General features: G+C 39.9%; 1 protein-coding gene across 2 annotated transcripts in view; it reads right to left on the bottom strand.

Annotated features, from left to right (window-relative positions):
- Positions 1-23,695, bottom strand: part of MACROD2 (mono-ADP ribosylhydrolase 2) — an 842,329-nt gene that overhangs the window by 57,215 nt on the left and 761,419 nt on the right. For both annotated transcript variants that reach the window (XM_039389846.1, XM_027726087.2), the window contains exons 10-11: positions 17,699-17,740; positions 10,362-10,442 (exon numbers count right to left, since the gene is read on the bottom strand). In XM_039389846.1, the coding sequence (XP_039245780.1) occupies positions 10,362-10,442; positions 17,699-17,740 (123 nt within the window). The remainder of the gene's footprint in view (positions 1-10,361; positions 10,443-17,698; positions 17,741-23,695) is intronic.

The raw sequence follows: 23,695 nt of genomic DNA, 5'->3' as shown, positions 1-23,695 counted from the left end.
ACAGGATTCTCAACATGTTTTCCGTCTAACACTTTATTTTGTCCCTTTAGAGAGAAAAATGTAAAAGACTTTAAGCAGGAACTTCACCTCTTGTACTCTGACCCACCGACTGACTGGATCGTGACATGAAAATTCATCTCGATCAGCACACTGAAAGTACGTGCTGTGCCTATCAAGTGACTTTGACAGAAATACAGAGAAGGGAATGCTAAAAAATGAAGAGTGGACAAGTGATGCTCAAGTAAATGACTTGCAGAAGGAAGGGTTAAACTCTGCTTGGCCTGGAAAATCTCTTTATCTCAGGAGAAAGGGAGAAAGCAGAGCACAAATACACCAATAAGAAAGCAAACTATAGGGTGAGGAAGTGACTAATCCCAAAGCCTCTGACAAACAGTTTTTTCCATTTTTAAAAAACTCTTCTAATGAGTGTGATGAAGAGTCTTTCTGTAATTATTGCTCTCCATTGGAGCTGGGTGCAGAGCAAATGGAAAGGCTTTAAGAAGCACATGCTTAAGGCAAAGAGATGGAAATATATTTTACAAGAGTAGCAAGCCAATTTTTCCACCATATTTTTACTCACCCCTGGCTCTCCTTTTCTCTAGGCAGAAAAGCCAGAGCCAGTGCATTTCCCTTGAGTCTTCCCCATGACATTATTTATAATAAAAATGTCTTTTCCACTGGATGGCTTCTACAGTATCTGCCATTATTCTCTTTCTACTACTGCAGCAATTGGTGATTGCATTTCCTTTAGGTGAAATCTGTCCTCACGATATTTGCTTTTCTATTATACTGGTAATTGAACAGCAATCTGTCACTCACTCCAAAGGAGATACACAGGAAGTGGCGAACGACATGTCGTGTCATTTTAGGCCACCAGCTGTAAATGATTTTGAGCCACATCACAAAACAAACGGGAACATATGTTTCTTTTCCCTTGGCATGACAGTCAGTTGAAAAAAAAGCAGGAGATTGAGAATTACGGTAGCACCGCACAAACAAAATCAGACACTCAAATATATCTACTCCTGACCATACATTTTGCTTTCTCTTGCCAAGGTGACTATTGCCTGTTAGGTTCTTCCTCTCTCCGCTGGGTATTTTCTTTGAGATCATCAAGAAAATCCATGCCCCTCCCCCAACTGATATATTTGGTAGAAAAGAGGCTAAACAAGGATCAATCAGCACGCTCAGCAAGCTGGCAAAGCGAGTAGCATTTCTAACTCAGCCTGAAAAGTGGATACTCCGTGAGTGCCTGCCCACTTTCTGTAACAAAGAGGCATTTAGCATGCACAGTGAGGTGCCAGATGCAGTAGCAGCCCCCAAATGAAGCAGATAATATGATAAATAATAAGCCAGCAGTCAGATGGGAGAGGGCTGGGACAAGATCCCCATGAAAGGACAGGGGACAAACTCTCAGAGCAGGTATTCTTCCATTTTCTCTCCAACAGCCTGGAGGCATGTGGCTTTTTACATCTTCCACTGTTCTTGTGACAAACATGGGAAGTCAAAAATATTAATAGCCTGCTGGCCTCTTGGCTCTTCCCATTTCGGAGCTGAGTAAGTGCTGGGTTTGCTCATACATCTACTCCTCCTCAGCAGCACCTTTCTTCACAAGCAACTGGCGACACGCTTAGAGCCAAGGCTAAAGTCAGTGTCTCAAAAACTGGTGCAAAAAGACATTTTTTTGGAAGAAAACAGAATTGTAGATAACGTACTTTTCATTTAAAAGAAGAAATTCTGCAAAATCTGTACAAACCAGTCTATTTTTACCCCTCCAGCACAGAATCATGGAATATCCTGATTTGGAAGGGATCCACAAGGATAATTGAGTCTAATTCCTGAACATAAATGTTATTAATAATAAAACTGTTTTCACTCCTGAGAAAGCTGTACTTATATCATCCATAGGGTGTCACCAATCAGAGTAAGGTTTCTTCAAATGTCCTCCTCCTTCCCAGAGTAGAAATAAAAGTGACAGAGGGCCACCACCTCAGGTTCACATCTTTATCTGTGCAGGCACCACATCCTGGAACACCAGGTTTGATCCTGCTACATCCCTGCATCGCTCTGTCATACAAGTCTGGGAGCATCCTCTGGTTCTCTGGGTGGCCAGCAACCGTGGCATCTCTCTATTGGTTTGGCCTGTGCTTCTTTTTTCTATGACAAATGCAAACACAAACCAAGATCTGTCAAACAAAGGTGCCAGTTTTGATTTATCTTTTTTACAGCACAAAAATATTGCCATGGTAATCATACTAATGACATGAAGTTCCTTCTTGTACAAGAGGGAAACTAATTAATGAGAAAATTAAAAATATAGGCCTTGATCTTACAGCTGTTACATTCTGCACACAAGTAGATAGGCTGGCATCAGTGAAACTCCTAAAATGTGAGAAGAAAGCGCACGTGTATCCATATAGAAACTCAAGATTATATAGCCTGCAACCATTTTCAAACTGTTCCAGTGGCAAAATGATATCAGACATAAACCAAGAAGCACATACACACAAAGGCCATTATTGCAGAACTACAAACACATTAAAATGAATCATTAGGGTGGTGGCCTGAGGTTACTGAACACTTTCAGTTTGCATTTTAATTTCTTTTAATTAAATTATGATTTAGGTCAGTTTTAATCACTACTTGTATATAACCCCTCTGGGGTAAATTTTAAGAAGGGTTAGTAACGAGTTATCTGCGGTAATTGTTTAATGGAGTTATGAGACTTCTTCCCTCTCTGCTGCTTCAACAATTCACCTCATTGCAGACGCAGCCCTGTGAGTGCACCCAGCCCAGCAAAGCTGTCAGCCCAATAAATAACAGGGTTCCATTTCCATGCAGCATTTTGCCCAGGAGTGTGGGAAAAGAATGACAAAACTGTAGCTTGAGTGGATTATCTCAGAAGTTAAAAATAGCACTATTGTATTTCACCTATTTAATGTCCTGAGAAATACAGGAGTGTCAGCTAAAGCCCCACTGAAGTCACCAGGCGTGTTCCCCTTGCCTCACTCCTCCGTGGGTCACACACTAGGCAAGTAACTTGGCTTTGCTATGCCTCTCCTGGCTAAGGAAGAACAGGGGAGAACAGCTACAGCACAAATGAGGTGCTTGGAAGACAGGAGCACTCTGAATTGCCCCAACTCACTTCATACCTAGACTGGTGGGAATGCTGTGTTTGGCTTTTCACTGGGTGCAATTCTCCATCGACTCGGGTTGTGCAGTACGGGTGCCAGGGAGGGGACATCAAACATTTCATTGCCAAGGATGCTGAGCACTGCTATTTCTGTGACTGTTTAAAACATTATGAAGGCAGACATCTCCTGGAAGCTCAAGCTGACCAACGTAACCAGAATACGGATGGACATCACACCCTAGATGTCACAGCCCATGCAGAGGACAAAGATAGAACTGGCATTTTGATGGAAAAAAATACACACACTGCTGCAAAGGTATTATCACTGTTATTACAGTGTATAAAAGGAGACAGAAATCACTTATGTGAGTTGATGCATGCTCAAGAGCAGCATGGAGGAGCCCTGACTCCTGGCCCTACAGTTAGTCCTATCCAAGAGACAGAGAAAGAAAAGGACCCCATGCGTGAAGGTCACAATACAGTCACAAATTTTGTCATTACTATATCAATTTACTCTTTTTTCTTTCCTGGTATGCCTAAGGACTGACTAACTGCACACCACAAAAGACAGCCACACAGCTTCTTTCCCAAGCTGTCAAAATAAAACATGAGACCTATTACAATTTTTCACAAATTGAGGAAACAGACAGAGAAGCCACAGAGGAGAATACACTCATTAAAAACAGCATAAAATGCAAACAAAACCATGGACTATTTTGCATCAGTGTTTCAGAATGAAGGGACCAGCCCTGTCATCTCCTGCACTGGACCCGAACAATTGTGATGGTTCTCTGTTATTCACATCATGCTTAGAAATGAGCAATGAATTCCTTGACAGATGAGGCCCCTGCAGGTACGCCGGTGTGTGTCACTGTGTAGAACTCTCCTCTGACAACATTGCATTAGTCACTTTAGTAACTTAGTATTTTTCACCTTAGCTCATCTCAGGAGGAAGAAAATCTACTCCGGAGCATTCAGGGCAAAACCAGGAATTGCAACTGTTTGCCTGGTGTGGTTACACAGACGTACATTAGGTCACTAAAACAAACCCAAATGAGTAAATGGCCAACACAACAGGACTGCACATCACCTGTGGAGGCCAAAATGAGCTGTGTTTCCCAAGCCATCTTGTGTAGCCACTGCACGGCAATTTAATGGAACAGCAGAAGCCACTTCAGTGATTGAAAAGATTCTTCTAAGAAGTGTTTGCTCAGAGAGCAAATACAACTCAAAACACAGATAACATCCTGTTTTACCCCTGGCTAAGTGGAAGGTGATCACCCAATATTCTGAAAGCTGTAATCAGTCAAGACAGATGGTGGACTTCAAAACAGAAGTGAAAAGAGAAGCTATCAACCACAGTGGATGGGGGTTAATAGCCACCCTTTAAATATAACCCATCTGCATTAAGGTGAAACGTTTCACAGGCATGTTTGATACACATGCTTCCCAGGGAACTTCTTCTGTAGTACTTTATCTTCATTTAACATTTTATTTAAGGATTAGGTCTAGTGGCAAAAAGAAGACAGCAACTTCTAAGCCATCTTAATAAGAAGGAGCACTTTTAAGGCTGAGTAAGTGACTGTGTGTTTTTTGAAGTATAATTACGTGTCTTGACGTTCATTTTTAGTAGATTATCAGTGGAGCAGAAATTCACTGAAGAATATGACTGCCCTGTGGGATGCAAAGAAGGAGTGTAGCTACAATTTATCAAACGATAAAGGCCTGCTTGCTATTAACTGCAGAACATTTTAAAACTAATCAGAAGTCAAAGCTAGTTAATATTAATTCATACCTTAAAGAGAGAGACAATCAGGCCTGCACAGTGTTGGAGGGGCCTAAGAGAAGATGCTTTGTACCCCTTTGTACCCTGTGTAATGGCAGCACAGAGCAGCTGCTGTACACATCCCCCCAGCCCCAGAAAGGATGGAGCCCACACCAGCAGAATGCAGCATAAGCCAAGTGCTGTGGACTCTGGTGGTGGGTGCATACACTATATCTCTCCCCGTGAAGCTAGGGAGTGAGCAGCACAGCTGCAAAATTCATGGTATACTGTTGCCGTGGAATTTTGGTGCTGGAAAAAATCTCCAGAGCAGTTAATTGGGGGTGAGATAAGAAAGGGTTTATTTTGCCAAGGTTAAGATGTTACAAGACGCGCGCAGGCCGTGCCTGGGATGTTACATTTTATAATACCATCCATCCAATCCCAGATGTGTCCACCCTGTGGCCTTTACTCTGGACCACCCCAGGTCCACCCCCTGAGAAATGGGTCTGGGGGTTTTGGGACCCTCTGTTCATCCCACCTTCCTCTTCATCAGAGCACAAAGGGTACATAGTTACCTAATTCTTGACCGTATTCTGTGGTTTAGGCCCTGATATGCTGTTATTCCAACAATCTAGGCCTTGCCTTGACAAAAGACTAAACATCTCTGCTGTGTTCAGGAGTAGGATTGACATAGGGAGCATAGAATGGGGTAAGAGGGTTAAGGAATATGTAAACAAGGGTGCTAGAGAAAGGGAAAGGGACAAGGGACAAAGGAGGGAGGGGGTGCTGCTTTTAAAACCTACTTATAAAACTTATAAGTCTTACAAATATTAGAAAAATAAAAAACCATTAGGGGCTTAAGGCATCAATACAAAGGAGAAGCAGGAGTTAATTGTGTTAATCTCACAATTAAAGGACTAAGCCTGAGTCTTACACACTGAGTTTTATTTTCTATTCCCAAAACTACGTGCTTTTTATCATTGCGTGAAAACATTTTTGGGAGAAGGGATGAGGAGCCAGGGTGTCTCCCTCTCAGTGAGCATCCTACTGAATGGCTCTGACCTGCTGGACCAGTGAGTTGTCAAGATCAGATGCCATTTCATTTCACCTCATTTCTGCTGTGCACTCCAATCACCAGACTGACATCTCTCATGGACAGAGCATCCACCAAGTCATGCAGGTGCCTGCTGGTGAGCCTGGACTCCTGACACTGCCAAGCAACATTCAGACATGTGATGTTACCCTTGAAAGACAAGAGCACAAAGTGTGATGACCCCATCAGGCAAAGGAACCAATTCTTATCAACTCTCTTAAAGGTGATTTGTGTTCATTTTGACCTTCCTGGCTTGGCTTATCCATCAAACTTTTCTCCTTCCCACCAAGTGAATGGAAAGCAGATAAAATTCATCCTGGATGAACAACTCGAACAGTCCAGCTCCTCACACAGACACTGAGCCTCAGCACAGGTGATCATGGGAGACCAACAGCCTATCAATCTATCAGGAGGAATCTGAGTATTCATCTGGGGAGTAGCATATGAGAAAAGCTGGAGCAAGACAACTTGCAGAGCTCTAGGTCTGTCTTCACATCCCTTGAAGGAGGGCAAGGAGGGTCCTGACCTCAAGAGGGACAGAAACGGCTTTTGCTGCATGGATTGATAAGTTTTCTGCCGGAAGAGGAGAAGATCAGGCATTTGTGCTGCTGTTACCAGATGTATTACTTATCTTTGACACAGTATTGATCCGCACAGACCATGGTGGGAATGGATTGGGCAGCTCTTGGGCAGGTTCCATGTTATATCTGAGAAATCCCATAAAGAAGGAAAGGGCAAACAGTTTTGCTTATCCCACTATTGGGAGAATCTATTGCACACCCCATGCTGTTCATTACATATGGGAGGATGTGTGGGGTGGTAGGTAAGAGAAACAAGGAGCATTTTAAATTTTTGGTTTTTTAGGCTTTTGTAGAAATGGTTTGCTTTTGCTTGGTGACAACAAATAGGATGACAATGGGCGACCTGTGGCATTTGTGCCAACTTGTGGCCACTACGCTGTGACAAGCACTGCCATTTTGTCTATGTAACTATTTTAGGATTGTGTTATGGAGCTACTGAAGGCAGACGTGCTCGGTTTTGTTTAGTGCCAAACACATCTCGCTCACCTGAGACTTTAAAATCACTCAATCATTGAATACACCTGACTGAGGGAAAGGCAAAATTATCTCTGGCTGCTTTTACTCTCCCAGGATGCAGGAAAGGGGAGGGAGGAAAAAAAAAAAAGAAAATCACACTGCATGTTTGCACATGTCAAACCCAAAACACTGCAGGGAACCTGGGAGTAAAGGATGTTTCTCCAAGTATCCAGTCTATCCATTTCCCCAGATAGTATCCCTATAATGAAAAACTACCAAATACAGCCATTGACATGAGAATCTGCTGTGCAGTTCACACTTGCTTTTCTCTATCAACAGTCTGGAGGCAGAGAACAATCTATCTAATAGTATAATAACAGACACCATTAATACTTTAGAGGTTCAATATAAAATTGCTTTCATTAGCATGTCAAGTGTTTATTTTAGCTTACTGCAAAACAAGCTCCTTTCATACAGCCACTTACTCAACTTTCCTTGATTGCAAAGAGGGTAATAATGAAGGAACCTACTATCCCTGATCTTCTGTGGAGGTTTGTACATGCACTGAAAAGATATTGCTCTATTACCGCTAGCCAATGAACCAGCCTGGCACGCTGGAGAAAAATATTACAGCAGAAATATTACTGTGGAATAGGTTTTAGAGACTGCCACGAGGGCAGGCATGAGGCTGGTAAAATTGCAAGTTGTATTCCCATCTTCAGTCTAAAAGGACACTGACAACCAAGCAGAGGAAAATATATTGAGCTCTGCCTGTGCCTCAGCGTATATTTGTTAAATATTTTATTGCTAGTCATGTTACCAAGGGGAAAATAATATCTTATGTTAAATGTAAGTATCTTTGGACTTGCTTCTATTGCTAAAAGCTACAGGTTGGGTTTTTGTGGGCTTTTTTGTTTTGTTGGTTGTTTTTTTGTTTACTGTGTTTTTTTTGTTTTGTGATTTTTGCGTGGGTTTTTCTTCTTTTTTTTTCTTTTTTAAACTTAGGGTACCTAAAGCATGTGAACTATCCCAAAGCCAAAACACACTGAACCATAAAGCACTTCAGTTTTACTGTGAGGGAAATTCAACCAAGTTGACCTCAGGAAGAGTTTGGCTTTATTGTGTTTTATTCAAGACTGTTTATATGCCTTAGCTTTTCAGTAATTCTTTTTATTTTTAAAAGAAAATAAAACAAGAGAACAACGTAGCTTTTTGGAAGTGAAGACAAACTCCTACCTAAACAAAATTACTCAGACACGTAATTGTGGTTCACGTCACATAGTTGGAGTTTTCATAATCTCCAAGGCTCTCCATTAAAAGTTCTTTTAATTACTCAAAACCAACAGCTAATAATTAGATCAGGAGGAACTAAATCTTCTTCTCAGACAAATGTGTGCAAATCCCATTTACTTCAATGGAAATGGCTCACAGGTGTGATACATTAGACTCTAGCCACTCGGCAACTTTATAGGAATTCAGTGTCTGAAGCCCAACTGCTTGTCTCCTCTTCCAGAGGCACAGGTAATACCACAGAAATCCAATCCAGGTTTCTCCCCAGGCCCCTCAGCAAACACTTTAATTACTTATATTTCCCACATCACAACGACTCTCAAGTCTAAATTTAGACTTTCAATCCTAAACATTACAGGTCCAGTTCCTGCCTAAGGAGACGACGGCTCCGTCACCAGCTAGATTAAATCCTACAGCAGTGATTATGTTTTACAGACTTCAATTCTGCATCAGCAAAATCTACTGTATGGCATCAAATTCAAGGAGTTCAGGCATTTTACAGCTCGAGGATAATGCAATCATTCCCTTGCCATACTATTTACTTCGCCCTTCCAATGCATTTATTTGTGCTCCATAAAGTGAACTGTAAGTCACCAGGAAACATAGACAGGCACAGGAAAATAGGAAACTGTATCTAGTGAGCCATGAAAATAGTGAAACAGCATAAGCAAATTTTCAAATGGAAGGAAAACCTCACAGTTTTGCAAAACTTTTTCCTGTTGTTTTGGGTTTTGGGGTTTTTTTTAAAGACACTGATACAATGAAAAGTTTTAGCCACACTCCATGTAAGAATATATCATAAAGCTATTACTGTTTCTCCTGTTCAGGAATATTGAAAGCGACAACACGATCCCACCCGCTGGTTAGCCTGCATACAAATGGACATGTGGTTTGTCATCGCTGAATTCTCTAATCCAAACATAAAATTGGTATTTTAATATCATCTAGGTTCAGTGCAGCATGAAAGGAAAGACACCCAGGCGGGATGAAATTTCTTGGGTCCCCCACACCTTCCCGGCGATGACAGCTATTGCTTTAAGTACTTGCTATTAACAACCAGTCACAATGTTAGTGACAGGATGTTACTAGCAGTTACTTAAAGTGATAGATGTTAACATTTTTCTGCTCTTTATGACTCACACTATACCCCAGTCAGAATATTTTAGGAGCTGAACACACGGCGCTAGGTCAAAATGCTGAAGATTGTGGAGCCACTGGTTGAGGTGCAGAATGAGATGTGTCATTTGAGGAACATTAGGTCAAAGAGAATCCATGATAAGGAACTGTTATGGATTAAAGATTAAGGTTCATCCTTTTAACTGTTTCACAGAAGGGGAATTTTTTCAGCACTGGGGAGTGTCGCTCTTCCACATATCTGAGAGCCACGTGAAACTGTGCACTCTGAATATAAGTCTTTGATGTTAACATCTTTTAACAACTCTACTAATAAGATACAGATTAAAAAAAAGATACTCTGATCCAATTTTAGAACAACACAGACCACATTTACCTCTGTACACATGGACAAGCTGCTCTGTGAAGACTCAAGTGCAGGAAGTACTTTTAGAGGAACAACACAATAGGCATAATCTGACCATGGAAACTACACTGCATAAGGTCTAGAGAAATAAACACTACGTGAAGGAAAAGGATACAGCAAAAATTTCTTGTAGAAAACGAAAGTTGTGTTTTGCAGCAGCTACCAACTTAACCAACCAGACTATGACCCAAGCCCTGCACAACATGCACTACATTTGGTTTTATTAATTACGTAAAGTCAGAACAGGTTAGAGATAAAACAGCTGCAATTTATCAAGATGTATCAGCAGTTCCACCACATAAAAATAGCATTTATAACTGTGAATCTTCCTTGGGATGAAATATACTTCAGAAGACTTATGATCTAGGACAAAAAGAACTTTCCAAGTATGTGCAAACAGCATCATTAACCGAAAGTTTTCCAGTTCTTTCCTAAGAATTCAAAGTAAACTTTTCCAAATGTAAAACTGATTAATAGCTCTGAAAAACTGTCAGACCACCTACCTTCAGCATCATCCTGCAGATCCTCAGGCTGCTCTGCTTTGCTCTTTGTGGGAGATGGAGTTTGGCCTTTTTGTTCCAATCCTTATTTCAACATAAAAAATTACAAATTTATGTATATTACTTTTGAAACTGTTTTAGTTTATCAGAAATTATCCTGTGTGATACCACAACTATAAGTACATTTTATCTCAGTGCTCCATTCAGTACCCAATGCCTATCTTTCTTTATTAAAATTAACTGCTGCATCATTTGTTATAAAAGTTATAATAGGTATCTTTCAGCTTGGACTGGACTTTCACATGACAGCCGTGAAGAAAGCTCACACTGAAATAACATACTCCTTCACAAGCTCTTAATCTCTTCAGAAATAATAAAAAAATAATGTTGTAATTCCTAGTTCTAGACATAGTATATATTCTACTGCATTATGGAACCATGGAGAAATAATCTGAACAAAATGATTTTTCCCTCTCAGCTCAATTTTCCATTCACGGTTGTAACACAGTAACAAATGAATACTGACTGAAATTAGTAATGAAATGAAAGGTAGGGAAGCAAGTTTGATAGTGAAGTAAAGTTAAGGAAATTAAAGCTTTACAAGATAGAAATGTTATGGCTGAAAAAATCCATTCCAACCAGTAAGTAACGTGAAGATGGAGGAAAAGGAGTAAAACAAGTAACTGAGGCACAGTCAAGTGTGAGATCTCCCTTATTTGTAGGAACTGAAGTTCACAGTGTTTAATATCAGGTGATTAAACTTTAAAAACTATGAACTTTTTCTACAACATTTTCAAAATATCCTGTCATCTTTACATAAAGGATGAAATCACTATTTGTTTTCTATGATACACCTTGAGGCACAAACTGGTAGCACAGAAAGCCTGTTAGTAAAAAGAGAGGCCAAACTCGAAATTAGGCATAAAGGCGATTCATAAATTAAGACGTTTAACGAAAGCAGGTTCCCTAATTAAAACATTCTTCAAACATCATTGCTTAACAACGAAAGCAGTAACTGGCAGACAATTAAAACTCAATTCATTGCACCTACTGAATGTATTCAACCGCGACGGGAAAATGACTTTCTGTCATTAGACTTTCTGTTAAACCTTCTGATTCGTTGTGGTCAAAAGAAAACATAGTTTTGTGCATGATGCAAAGAAACCTTGACCACTTGTAACTGGGAAATTTAGAAAGAAGTGACCTCACTTGATTCACCCTTATTGCCTCACCATGAAAAAATGAGAATTATGGTACTACTTCAAACTGATTGGCTAATTAATAACTGGGAAAAAACTATCTACATGTGTATTATATATTGCTTAAGTGTTCTGAAAACTCCCAGGGTCTCTTCTGCTGTCACACATAGCCCACTCAATGATCTACTCTTTATGCTGAAGTTTCTTAAGAGATATTTTGGCAACCAGATACCTCATAAAGAACTCTGCTCTGCTAAGAGCGGTAGATTCTCCCCTTTTATCTTCTACCCTTCCACAATTACATATATCTAGGACCAAAGTGCTGAAAGTTTCAAACCAGGAAGTATGAAAGTAGTAAGGGAGGATGTGGAAAGGGAATTTGCAGGGCCAAGGGGTAGTTGGACTCTACTGTTGGTAGGTAATCCTTGTGGGTCCTTTCCAAATGAGGGTATTCTATGATTATGTGAACACTGTGTTCATTCAAGAGACAGAAAACAGAGTGAATCATTGGCTTTGCATGGAGCCCAGGGAAGAAAGAAACATCATCCTGCCTGCCCTCCTGAGAAACTGGTTATTCTGTACTTATGCTCAAAAAACCCAGAAGAACTACGGATTGGGAAGGTGGCAGGGTAGCTCAAAATGTCAATAAAAATTCCAAAATGGGGATCTGGATGTGAGTAATTAAATTCCATCTTGCTTGCTTAATTTTAAGTAATGAGTATTATGCAAAAAAACCCACAAACAACGAAAGACCAAAATGAACATTGGTCTTACAAATTTCTATTAGAATGGAATTTCTCTTTCTTTCTACAACTCCATACAGCTCATGGTATGAATTTACCCTTAGCAATTGGTAAATAAAGCCAGTTACTGCAGAGCAGAACAAGCTTTGAGGTTTGGCTTGGTACCAGGTGGTGGAGTGTTCCTGACAGCACCTAATACAGGACGTGTCATGTGTCATGTCATCATGTTTGCTCATCTAAATTTGAAATTAAAACACAATATTTTGAGGAAAACAGGAGTTTTCAAGTGCTAAGAGGAATTTCTTTCTGGAGTGGTGATAATGTAAGAGTAACCACCAGAAATACCGTGGGGAAAAATACAGGCGAAAGCTGCCAAATAAAGACATGCTTTGTCAACCCTTTAAGGGGGTTCCTCAGGAGCAATGCTGATAGAGGCCAACAAGAATTTCAATACAAAAGAGAGATCCTGTAAATAACCGGACTTGTAAAGACTGATTCCTGCCAACACTCTCTTTTAAAAAATAACTTGAGTATTTATAGTGGCCCATACCAACATATGGCTTCTTTGGTTCCAATGCCACTCTGAACTTTCTGCTACGTTCTCTCTTTTGGTTGAGAATGGTTCACACCAGGGGACTGAATCAATAGAAATGCTTCAGTCAACACTTGCCCCTCTAGTGATGAATTTTATCATCCAACCAATCTGTGAAGCTTCCTCCAGTCCCACATGTCAAATGTCAATCAAGTTTAAGTGCAAATGTCCAGCCTGGTCTTTCAGGACTATCTGAATACATTAGATAATGTAACCAACATCTTAATTGACAGCACAAAGAAGGAGAGGAAGGAGGGCATGCATTCAGAGAAGTCAGAACTGTTACTATCTCAAAAGAAATGATCTTTTTGCACTCTATAAAGAACCTTCAAAATGCTCACAAAAGGATGTAAAGGCAGCATCTCAGGAGAATAAGATTTCAATCACAATTTCACTTCTTTTCAGCAGAAATCCCTCATTCCAGAGACAGAAAAGGACTTGTGTGGGCTTCAAAATAAAATCTTTTTATCATGCTCAAAATACAACTCTTAACCCTTTCAGCTCTCCAATTGTATGTATGTCCTTCATAACAGTTAGCCAAATATTACAGCATTTTGTCTGCAAATTTCTGATTAAAAACAGCACATCTAGACAGGTGTCTGAACTGATCATATTTAAAGCTTTTCCAATTGTGATCACTTGTGCAAAAAGGTTTCTGAGCTCTACCACTGGGAGAAATGTTTCTTCTTTACAGGCTAATTCAGAGTGTCAACAAGTCACTTGTCTCACAGTCTGTCTGCAAGTAACCTACTCCCAAAATCCCTCACAACTTGCAAATTTGCCTGGTTGCAAGTGATTGCTATTTTCATCTCAGGAAAATGGAGATTATTCCTCCAAAAGACAATATCCAGGTGTAAGAGTGTGCACACAGTGGAACAAATAAAGAAATTCTGTATTTATACAGCCTGATTATAGCAGAGCTTTCCTCATTAGTGTGAATGAGATCCTTCCTCTTGCTGTTCTAGATGGCTGTGGCTTGTAAGTAATCATAGGTGGCTAATTAGGATGGTCAGGATAGAAACAGGATAACCAGCAGGGCATTTACTAGGAACAACTATTTGATGGGAAATGACAGTAGTGTTGCAACAGACATACAGCTGAGGTCAAAAGGTTTGTGGTACCTGGCAGAGAGTGAAGCTGAACAGGCTGAGGAAGAATACAGATTGGGAACTGAAACTCTTTCCTGCATGTTTATTTTTTCTTTTATTTTTTTTTTTTAATAGTAAGAGAATTAACTGATGACGGTGCATAATAATGTGATACTACGGCGTAAGAAACTCCTAAGTAGCACATGCTTCTGTAATTTCCCCACGCAGTCCATAATTCTGGCAGTATTAGGGTTTATTTCACACACTTCTGGGCATGGATATGTGAATCTATGGGTATAAAAGCGAAGTCCTTCAGAAGTTAAAGTTTAGAATAATCTCCTCTTAATAGAGCTTAAAACATTAAAGCATTGTGACTCTGCAGTGTTAAATCACTGAAGATAAAGGTAGACAAGATTACTGAGTCATCTGGTCCTTCTCTTGGCTTATGCAGGAAATCATTTACAAAAGAAAGCTGAGATGCAGAACTGCACAGGTTTGTACCCACTATTACTCTATCTGCCCTTCTGACTCAAACCATTCTAACAGCAACTGCATGACATATGATAAGATTAGAGCACTTCGAATTAAATGGTGCCATTAAGTCAGCAGCTGCTCCAAGACAGCATCCAGAATAACAGACTGATGGGTTAAAATCCCACGAGTCAAATGCCATTAAAAGAGTGGTGTTGAGTGTGTATATTTAAAGAGACTGGATTATTTTTATTTTTAAATGTTTGTCTTATTCTAGTATGTCCAATATATGCAGTGACGTTATGTGATTAACTTGCTAAAATGATCGTTTGTGGTTGTTGATTTGATAGCATTAATGTAGATATTAATGGATATTATCTGGCAGATGTAATTGAGATATTCCCCTATTTATTTTTAAGAGGAATCATAGAAAGAAAGGCCTTTCTGTGTGTAATGAGATATTTGCACTTCAGGGTGGTAGAAACACAAGACAGATTACTTTCATAATGCATCTATCACTCAATAATACACATATTTGGTCATCTGTTATTCCTTACTCCCAGTTAATTCTCTTTTCCTAAGGCTTAATCTGGTGTGCACTGAAGCCGGTGGACCTATTCCCACTGCCTTCAGCTGTCACCAAACCAGGATCAGTTTTTTTTTCCTCTAATTCTTGAAACCAGGTTTAAACTAGAACTGATTCTGTAACCTCCGCCTCATCATCCAACTGCATTCTCCAAAGGGTTTGTGACTCTGTGTTTCTCCATGATTTCTCTTGGTTTAATATTGGCCCTCAGAAACAGCCAGCCAAAAGGAAGTTGGAGGCACCGGAATTTAGGTAAGATTTAGAAGATTTCAATCTCTGACAAAGGTCCTACACATGCATGTACTCTGCAACATGCGCTCTCCAGGAATCGAATATTTCTTTTTCACCGTAAGCACAAGAATTGGAGAAAAGGCCTCAAAGCAGATTGGATATGGGCAGCTCAAAAAACCAGGGTCATCAATATTGGTGCCAACTGCTGACTCCATCTGCTGCAGTCATGACCCATGAAGTCAAGTGGAATGAAGAATGATTATTCAATTAATATCTTGAAGTGGTGACTAGAAGTTACTACTCTATTTTCCCCTTTGAACATTAAAAAGCAGATATCCTTCAAACTGGTAAAAATCTGAGTATAAAAATGAGAAGCCCCCTCAGTGCAGAAATTATGTATATATTTATAGTTCCAGTAAACACATCCTACAATCATTAAAAAGGCCATACAGAAATAGGTCAAAATGGAACAACTTTTGTATATCTGCAACACTACTGGAGCAGATATACAAAAGATACTTATTTTTAGCCATGTAGGCATTGATTGCTGACAGCCAAGGCACTGATTACCAAAATATAACCAACTGATAAAAAAATAATCAAGGATGTGCTGACAAAGCTCATAGCAGACCTGTGAGGACAGTTTTGATCTCATCTATCTCATACACACAAAGAAAGAGACAGGTAGAGAAATATCTTCCTCAAATGACTTAATTCAGTGGTAATTTCCCAGAGTGGCTATGTAGTTTTACCTAAATTAATGAAGCTGTGAAAGATACAAGGCAAAAAAGAAGAGACTGGCTATTAGTGGAATTGTACTTCTTTTTAATTCTAATTTAAAACGCTTTTTAAAAAAAGTCTCCACCAATGTAATTTGCATAATCTCCATAAAATCAAGAAGGCAAAAATGCAAAATAAATTCACTTATAAAAGTATACATGCCATGATAACTATAAAAAATGTATTTGGAAATGTTAGATGAATGCTGAAAACTTAACTGTAGGATTATCTTTGGCAAATGTTTGCTGTATAAGGACGGCCTTTATTTTTCTACTTTTATGTATGTACGTACAACTATATCAATTACACTAATTGTATTAAAATTTCTAAAAGTTCCTATCCAGTAATCTTGACACCAAAAAGTAATTATAATTATATGTAATAAAATCAACAGGCCAGAACAGCCATAAAAGAATGTGTTAATCCATCAGCATAACACATATCTATCCGGGTATATCCATGTTTTCACATCTATGCATACACACCATTCTTCAAGTATTTCTAATTTCTAAGCTAATTAACTGGTTGCATAAATCATCATAATCCATTTGTCTTTAGGACAATCTTGCCAATTTAAGCAGCCAGCACACTGCTTCAAAAGCTTTTACCTCTGTTTTCTGGCTGGTGTATCTCTGCCTTTCTCCACGTGGTTCTCCTTTCTGATCCCATATTTTTTCATAAAGAGAACTGGATGTTCCTGCACAGTCACTGGACTACAATGGGATCAGTGTCACAGACACCTAGGGGGATGGTGCACATGCCTGGTGCTGTCAAGGATGGGTACTAGCTGGTTTGGAAGGAGAGGCAGAGGAGCACAGGGAGCCATGCTGCACATAAAAGGAGGTCCTTCAGTGCTCAGAAATCCATGTGGAACAAGAGATGTTCACTGAGAAGCTCTAGGTGAGGTCAGCAGGAAAAGTAACACGGTGTGCTGTGGTGGAAGCCTGTTACAAAAAACCTGGTCAAGAAGATTAAGTGGATGAAGCTCTCTAGAAAAAACTAGCAGAAGTCTTCTGAATAGAAGTTTTTGTCCTCATGGCAGTTACCTAATCCTCTGTCCTCTCCTTTTCCTGTTCCTTGGCCCTTTCTTCCCCTTATACCTGACAGTCATTTCCATTTCAAGTCTCTCTGCATCCACAAACCCTAAACACTGACACTTGTTTTATACAGCAAACTAGAAGGACGAGGAAAAAACTCTCTGAAATATTGTCTAACCAAGTTCAATGTATTTTAGAGTTTGTGGGAGAATTTTGCTACTGTTTCCATTGCAAACAAATCATGACCACTAATCAGAATGGCAAATGACTCAAGAATTGCTCTATTCACACCTTCTTACAGACAAAGAAACTGAAGAATTGTAATTATTTCCCATTCATGTTCAAACTAGATATTGATAAAAAGCAACCCAGAGGCTCATAACAGATGATGACATTAAAAAGGTAGTCTTAGCCAGTCTTATCATGGACTATCTACTCTCAGGGATGGTTTACTCTAATTTTGTGCTAAAAATTAGAGATGACAGTTATAACATTGGCCACAGATGATCAGCACTGCTTATCTCAACCAAGGCAATTAGTTTCCAGATTTTTTTCAGTTTGGCTTATGCTTTGGAGGACAGATATATTTTAGCATAAAATATTCTTTACTGACCTGTCTCTTCACTCAGTTCAGTCCCTTCTTCATTAGCATCATCTGTCAAAAAAAATGGAAAGAAAATGGTCACTAAGAATACCAGCAAACATCTAGAATGAAATATTCCACGTTTCAAATTGCCCATATCTTAGTTCGCCTGCTCCCATTTAACATTTTGCAGTGAAATCCTGAGGTGGATGGGAAAAGGAGGGTCTTACACTAGACTGGTTACTACTAGATATAGGAAATGCAGGGAATAAAGACAGGGAATAAAATTCTGCATAATTTACAGAATTCTGAAAATAAGACACGTACAAAATGAAATTGCATTCCCTTTCCTAGCAGAGTTTTTTGTTTACTTGACAAGTTTCAGTTTGCTTTGTTTCCCTAGAACAACTGGCTATGCTAAGAAGAGGACTAACTTCCCAGAAGTCATATCATATCATGAATTACTATAAATTTGCCAGACAGGACTTTGATTTAAGACCAAAATGATTCTGCGAAGACCAAACTTGGGCTAGCCAGGAACAGAGCACTTGTAATCATTAAGCTGACAGATAAAGAAGGCAGATTCCTTTTGCAAAAAACTTGCATCCTGGTAACAAAATAATTTCCTACCACGAGTTGTTTTGCCAAGGGAAAAAAAAATTATTAGCTTTAGTTAACATCTTGGTAATTCAGTGTTCCAGAGCCTTAATCATCTAATGGAGAGCTTACTGATCAAAGAAGTTTATGTCAACTATGTTCTTGATTCATATAGACTCCATTTATATTCTTCAAATAGAGCTGGTGGGGGGCTTTTTTATTGAGGGAATGCTTTAAACTGACAGAGGACAGGTTTAAATTAGATTTAACTTAGATATTAGGAAGAAATTTTTCCCTGTGAGGGTGGTGAGGCCCTGGCACAGGTTGCCCAGAGAAGCTGTAGATGCCCCATCCCTGGAAGTGTTCAAGGCCAGGTTGGATGGAGCTCTGAGCAACCTGGTCTAGTGGAAGGTGTCCCTGCCCATAGCAGGGGGTTGGAAACAGATAGTCTTTAATTTCCCTTTCAACCCAAACCATTTTGCCTCTCTGCTTTGGGCATGTGCAAATTGTGCAGCAAGCCTACAATTTTTGTCTAAATCTTAACATCTTTCAAACTTGCATATGTGCATATTATGACCCACCACCATTTGAACCAAAGGGAGCTTTGCAATATTATGAGCAATGGGAATGGAAACTAACAGCAGTATTTAGGTCCTGATTTACACCATAAACTCTGCTGAGATCCAAATGCTGTGACACAGGCTAGGAGGACTAAACTTTGCTTTCATCACGATTTAGAGCCTGAAACTTTAAGTAGCATGAGAACAGAACAACTGGTTAATAACAGAGACCTCCTCTGGGAATTATGTTCTCTATAAGCATTAAAATCATGAGCGTGAGAATTTTCATGGATGTTTTTGAATCTACAGTAGATGGATCTGCATCTATCCTTCTCCCCCTTCAGTCTCATTCCAACTCATGATCTGGAGGGCTGAGCTTCCAAATGCCACTAAATGACATAAATTATATTTCTCTTGAATACACTTTAGTCTGGCCCAAAGGATCAGGACTGAAAAAAGTCACTGCACACCTTACTTCCTTTTTCCTTATTCTGCAAACAACTGTTTTGGAGGTGAAAAAGGCACACAGGCCTCTACTGTACAAATGTAAATTTGTACACAGAAACCTTAAGGAATTTTGACAAGTAATTTTTAAGATAAGAAAATGAAAGCTCTTGTTAAAGCCCATAAGAATTCTGCCACTGACTTCAATGGAGCCAGGATTTTCAACTGGAGTTATGACATTCTTCAGCAAACCACTCAGAAAACATTTGGTTAACATAGAGATTATTAATTATTCAGTTTCCAATAACATGTTCTTTCCATGGAAGCGTTTATAATGAAACCAGCATGACAAAATTTCAAATTAATCTAAGACTTGACATTAAATCAGCAGAATATAATATCTTAACATACATATATCACCTGGTCTTCCGTGGAAGTTCTTAATTATAGTTCTGTAAGTGACTTGGAACACAAAATTCCCAAAGCAACAGAATAGCTTCTAAGCTGGTGATAATGGACACAGACAAGAAATCTGATGTTATTAAAAAGTAGGGAAGTCATTATGCAATATAATTACGAAGAGGCAAAGACTGCTTTTGTGAACTAATTGTGAATTAAAGGCTGGGGTTTTTTTCTGGGAAAAGGAACCTAAGGTTTATTGAAAGGCAGTGAAGTCACTACATCATTTCTGAGAATGGAAGTTGGGCTCCGAATTGCTTGGTGACGTGATATCTGGGTCATTGTGATGCCTTTGAAAAATTTACCCCAATCTAGATCTGAATCTGAGTTTCACTTTGGCACACAGCAGTCCCCAGCCACTTCATGTGTCTATAATTCTTGCTCTCTCACTATTAATGCATCTGGTGGAAGCGTTTCCCTGTTAAATAGAAAGCAGTCTCTTTCCCTGACCTTGGTGTGGCTGACTGAAGTGATAAACACCATGTTTAGCTGACAGAGCTCTATGCCAAAACCAATTATTTGAGACAAAAACCAGTGTTTTAGAAGTCTATATCCAAAATTCATTCACCTTCCCTCTCAAAAAAAATGATTTTACAGGCAGTTTCTTGGTTACTGGTTCTGAAGAAATAAAAGAAAGTAAAAATATTTTTTACTGAAGCTCTATGTGCCTAATAGAAAGCAAAATCAGTACCAAGATTGCTATAAATTAGATTTGTTACACCTAGTTTTGTTTGTTTGGGTTTTTTTTTGTTCCCTATACATTTTCTTACCCCATCCAGAGGAAACCTTCTAGAGGTTTGCTTTGGTTTGGAATATGCATCAAATATGCACCAGTCAATCCCAAAGCAAAATTGAGTAAAACCACAGAAGAACTCAAGAGTGAATCTTTGACAGCATCAAACACTTCCTTAAAGACATATTATCAATATTTCTTATCCAAAATCCCCCATTGGAAAGACCAGAGGTGAGATTCTCTGTACCTCTCACCCTTGAAAAATAAGTGACTAGGAAAACAGGCTCTAGTCTGCAGACACATCTTCCCACTCTTGGTTATTCTTCTGGTTGGAGAAGCAGAACGCTGACTTTCCACATGGCTTCCCCATTAAAGCTCCGGATTTTGGGAAGCTCTACCAAGATGACCTTGCTGGAAAAGGAATGACAGACCTTGCAGCCCGGATTGAGAGGAAAACTGACAGTGACTCAACTAACAGCAAGGTCAGCCCATCCCCAAGAAAAGTCACATCGGTATTTAGAAGGCTTGGGACACAAGGAAACCTTCTAATCTAAAATGTGTCATATGGCTGAGAGCACAAAATTTTCCATCTTCTAAGTTGGGCTGCAGTACATAAATTTAAGATATTAGATGGGTGATGTATGGGAGAACAGTTTCCACTGTTCAAGTACAAAATAATTTACAGTTGAAAGCCAACCTATGATTGAAACTCATCCTCTAACTCCCAGGGTAGTTACCTGGGGTAACTATACCTCTAAAGATCAAAGAGCTTCACGTTTGGGAGCAAGTTGCTCAGAGCATACACATTTGTGCAAGCCACAGGCTCCCTGGTGGGGTCATGTACCAAAGTGATGCCTGTGACTCTTCCATTGCCCTCTCCCTTGTTACCTGCTGAGCTCTGGGAAATAGAATAATTGCACCCTATCTGCTCTTACTGACACTGGAGAAGAGGATGCCTTCTTCTGTCAGATCTTTTCCTTTTCCTTTTGCCTTGCTGGTCAGGTTCTTTCTCTGTCTCCCTAGTCGTGACATACAAGCAAACACAAGCCAGATGGCTAAAACCATCAATCTGTGTTAAGATTTATGTTAGGAACAGAGAGGTGAAAGGCTCTAAATACCGCTGCTAATCCCCAAAGCCATTAAACCGCCTCCTCCTTGTTGCTCACGCTTCCATTTGCATTCTCCTTCATGTCAGCACACGGAGAGCCAGTGCTGCACAAACACCTTTTATTTTTAACTGTGCATGCATTGAGGAGCTCTTACACCAGAGCCAGCTCTACGCTGCAGGAGGCTGCTACTTCATCTGCATTCAGGTCCTGCATCCCAGGCTGCATGCTGCTGGCTCTTCCCTGCCTTCCTCTAACCTTTCCTCGGCAGCCCAGTCTCATCCTTCAGGATTTGTTCCTTTTCTCAGCATTTTCTGCTGTTTCCTGGCTTCCAGATATTTCCCTGTTCCCAGACAACCCATGTGTCTCAGTCTGCTCCTCCTTGCAAGCGTGGCTCCATGTACTGACCATAACCAGGGGAGCGCTGGAAGGGCACTGTGGGACTGGACCAAATCCCCTCTGCAGCCTTGTTATGAACACGCTCTGGCAAACAGAGCAATGAGATGGGCAGAGCTATACAGGAGCCTGAAGTGACAAGCTGGTGATCATGCTGCCTTAAAAAACCCCAAACAAACAAAAAAAACCGCAAAAACCTTTCAGTACTGAGAGCTACAGCCATCCTCCTGAGCTTATTTGCTATGGAAAAAATAGGAGTCTGGCTGGGAAAGTTCCTGCTGTCAAGCATTTCCCTAGCAGGTATTCCATGATCTGCCTGCACAGTTTCCACTGGAACAACAGCAGATGAGCAACAGTCTCACACTTCTGAGGAAATGGATCCCATTTTGGGTCAGTCTTGAAAAGCTTCTTGTGTCCAGCCTCAGAGCAGGCAGTGTTGTGGGCCAGGGTACTTGCCTGATGCAAACCACCTAAACCATGAAAACATCAGGTTTTCAGCAGCTGAAAAGATCAAGCAGGTTCTCACTCTCCACATTTCTCTCTCACACCTTTCCTAAACTTTATCCCAAAGCTTTACCTACCCGACTACATGATCATCTTCATACCCTTAGCGAGCTTTACAATCACGTGTCTTATGTCTGTTTACAATCCCTACTAGTTGAAAATCACTTCTTTTTGGTTGCTGACAACCACTTCTGATACCTAAAAGGAGTTTCACGACAGTGTACAGGCTCTGTGTCCTCCTCAACCTAAGAGTCAATGTTGTCGTAGCCCAGTAAACCCCACAAGAACAAAAGAAGGTTTCATGAAGCCCAAATATATCTATGTGAGGCTTGCAACAACCTAGGAGCTCACAAGCTCTTTTGGTTGTTTTGATTCCTCCAGTTCAATTCTCCACTGGGAGAATGTAACAGACAATAGCCCAGAAAAAGGCAATGTTTTCTCTGAGTAAAAGCAGATTTGGAAATGTCTGGCCGATGAGATCAACTAAACCCAAGCCTGACTCTTTTCTTCTTTACTAGTCAGAAGTTCTATTTTCTATAAAGCTTTCCCTCATCCTCAGTGCTCATAAGATGGAGAAATAAAAAAAGAAAACAAAAAGGCCCTTAGGAAAAAAGTGATTCTTTTGCTTTGGAAGAAAAAATAGGACTTCTTTTGGTTCTGAACATTTGTATCCTGTAATCATGAAATCCAGGCACTATATAAGCCTCCACCTGACACTGGGTGAGTTTAATCAAATTTTTTAGTCTAATTATAAAGAAACTTTCACTGATACACTCCATGTATCCTGGACATACTGTAGCACTAGTGGTGTTTTCCTTCCCGTGTTGCTTAGTTACACCAGTCCCACAACACCGGAGCCTCACGGAATGTAAAATGTGTTTGTAGCTTTTGAAGGCATATCAAATAGAAACCCTTAGTACCAATCTCCTAAGAAGTTAGGCACTGGTGTTTTTTTATTTTGTCACCACATAGATGGCCTCTTTTATGTACCATATCACTTGATCTGCTGTAAAATACATATACCCATATGAGCCTCAGCTGCACATAAGGGCTATGCAGTAGCTGCTGATCCCACTGTGAGGGAACTGGACAACCTTGTTCCAGTGCAGGAAATGGTGCTTGCAGACAGGATCAGATTTGGATTTCTATTTCCCAGATGCTTCTACTTTACACAAAAGGAATGAGGCACTCCTAGGGAAAATAGGTATCAGGTTTTAAAAAAGAGCCT

Source organism: Pipra filicauda, unplaced genomic scaffold (genome assembly GCF_003945595.2).
Source record: "Pipra filicauda isolate LSUMZ 115617 unplaced genomic scaffold, ASM394559v2 scaffold77_size3566232_pilon, whole genome shotgun sequence".
NCBI lineage: Eukaryota > Metazoa > Chordata > Aves > Passeriformes > Pipridae > Pipra > Pipra filicauda.
The sequence above is the reverse complement of the archived record's forward strand: the minus strand, read 5'-3'. Positions and strand labels throughout refer to the sequence as shown.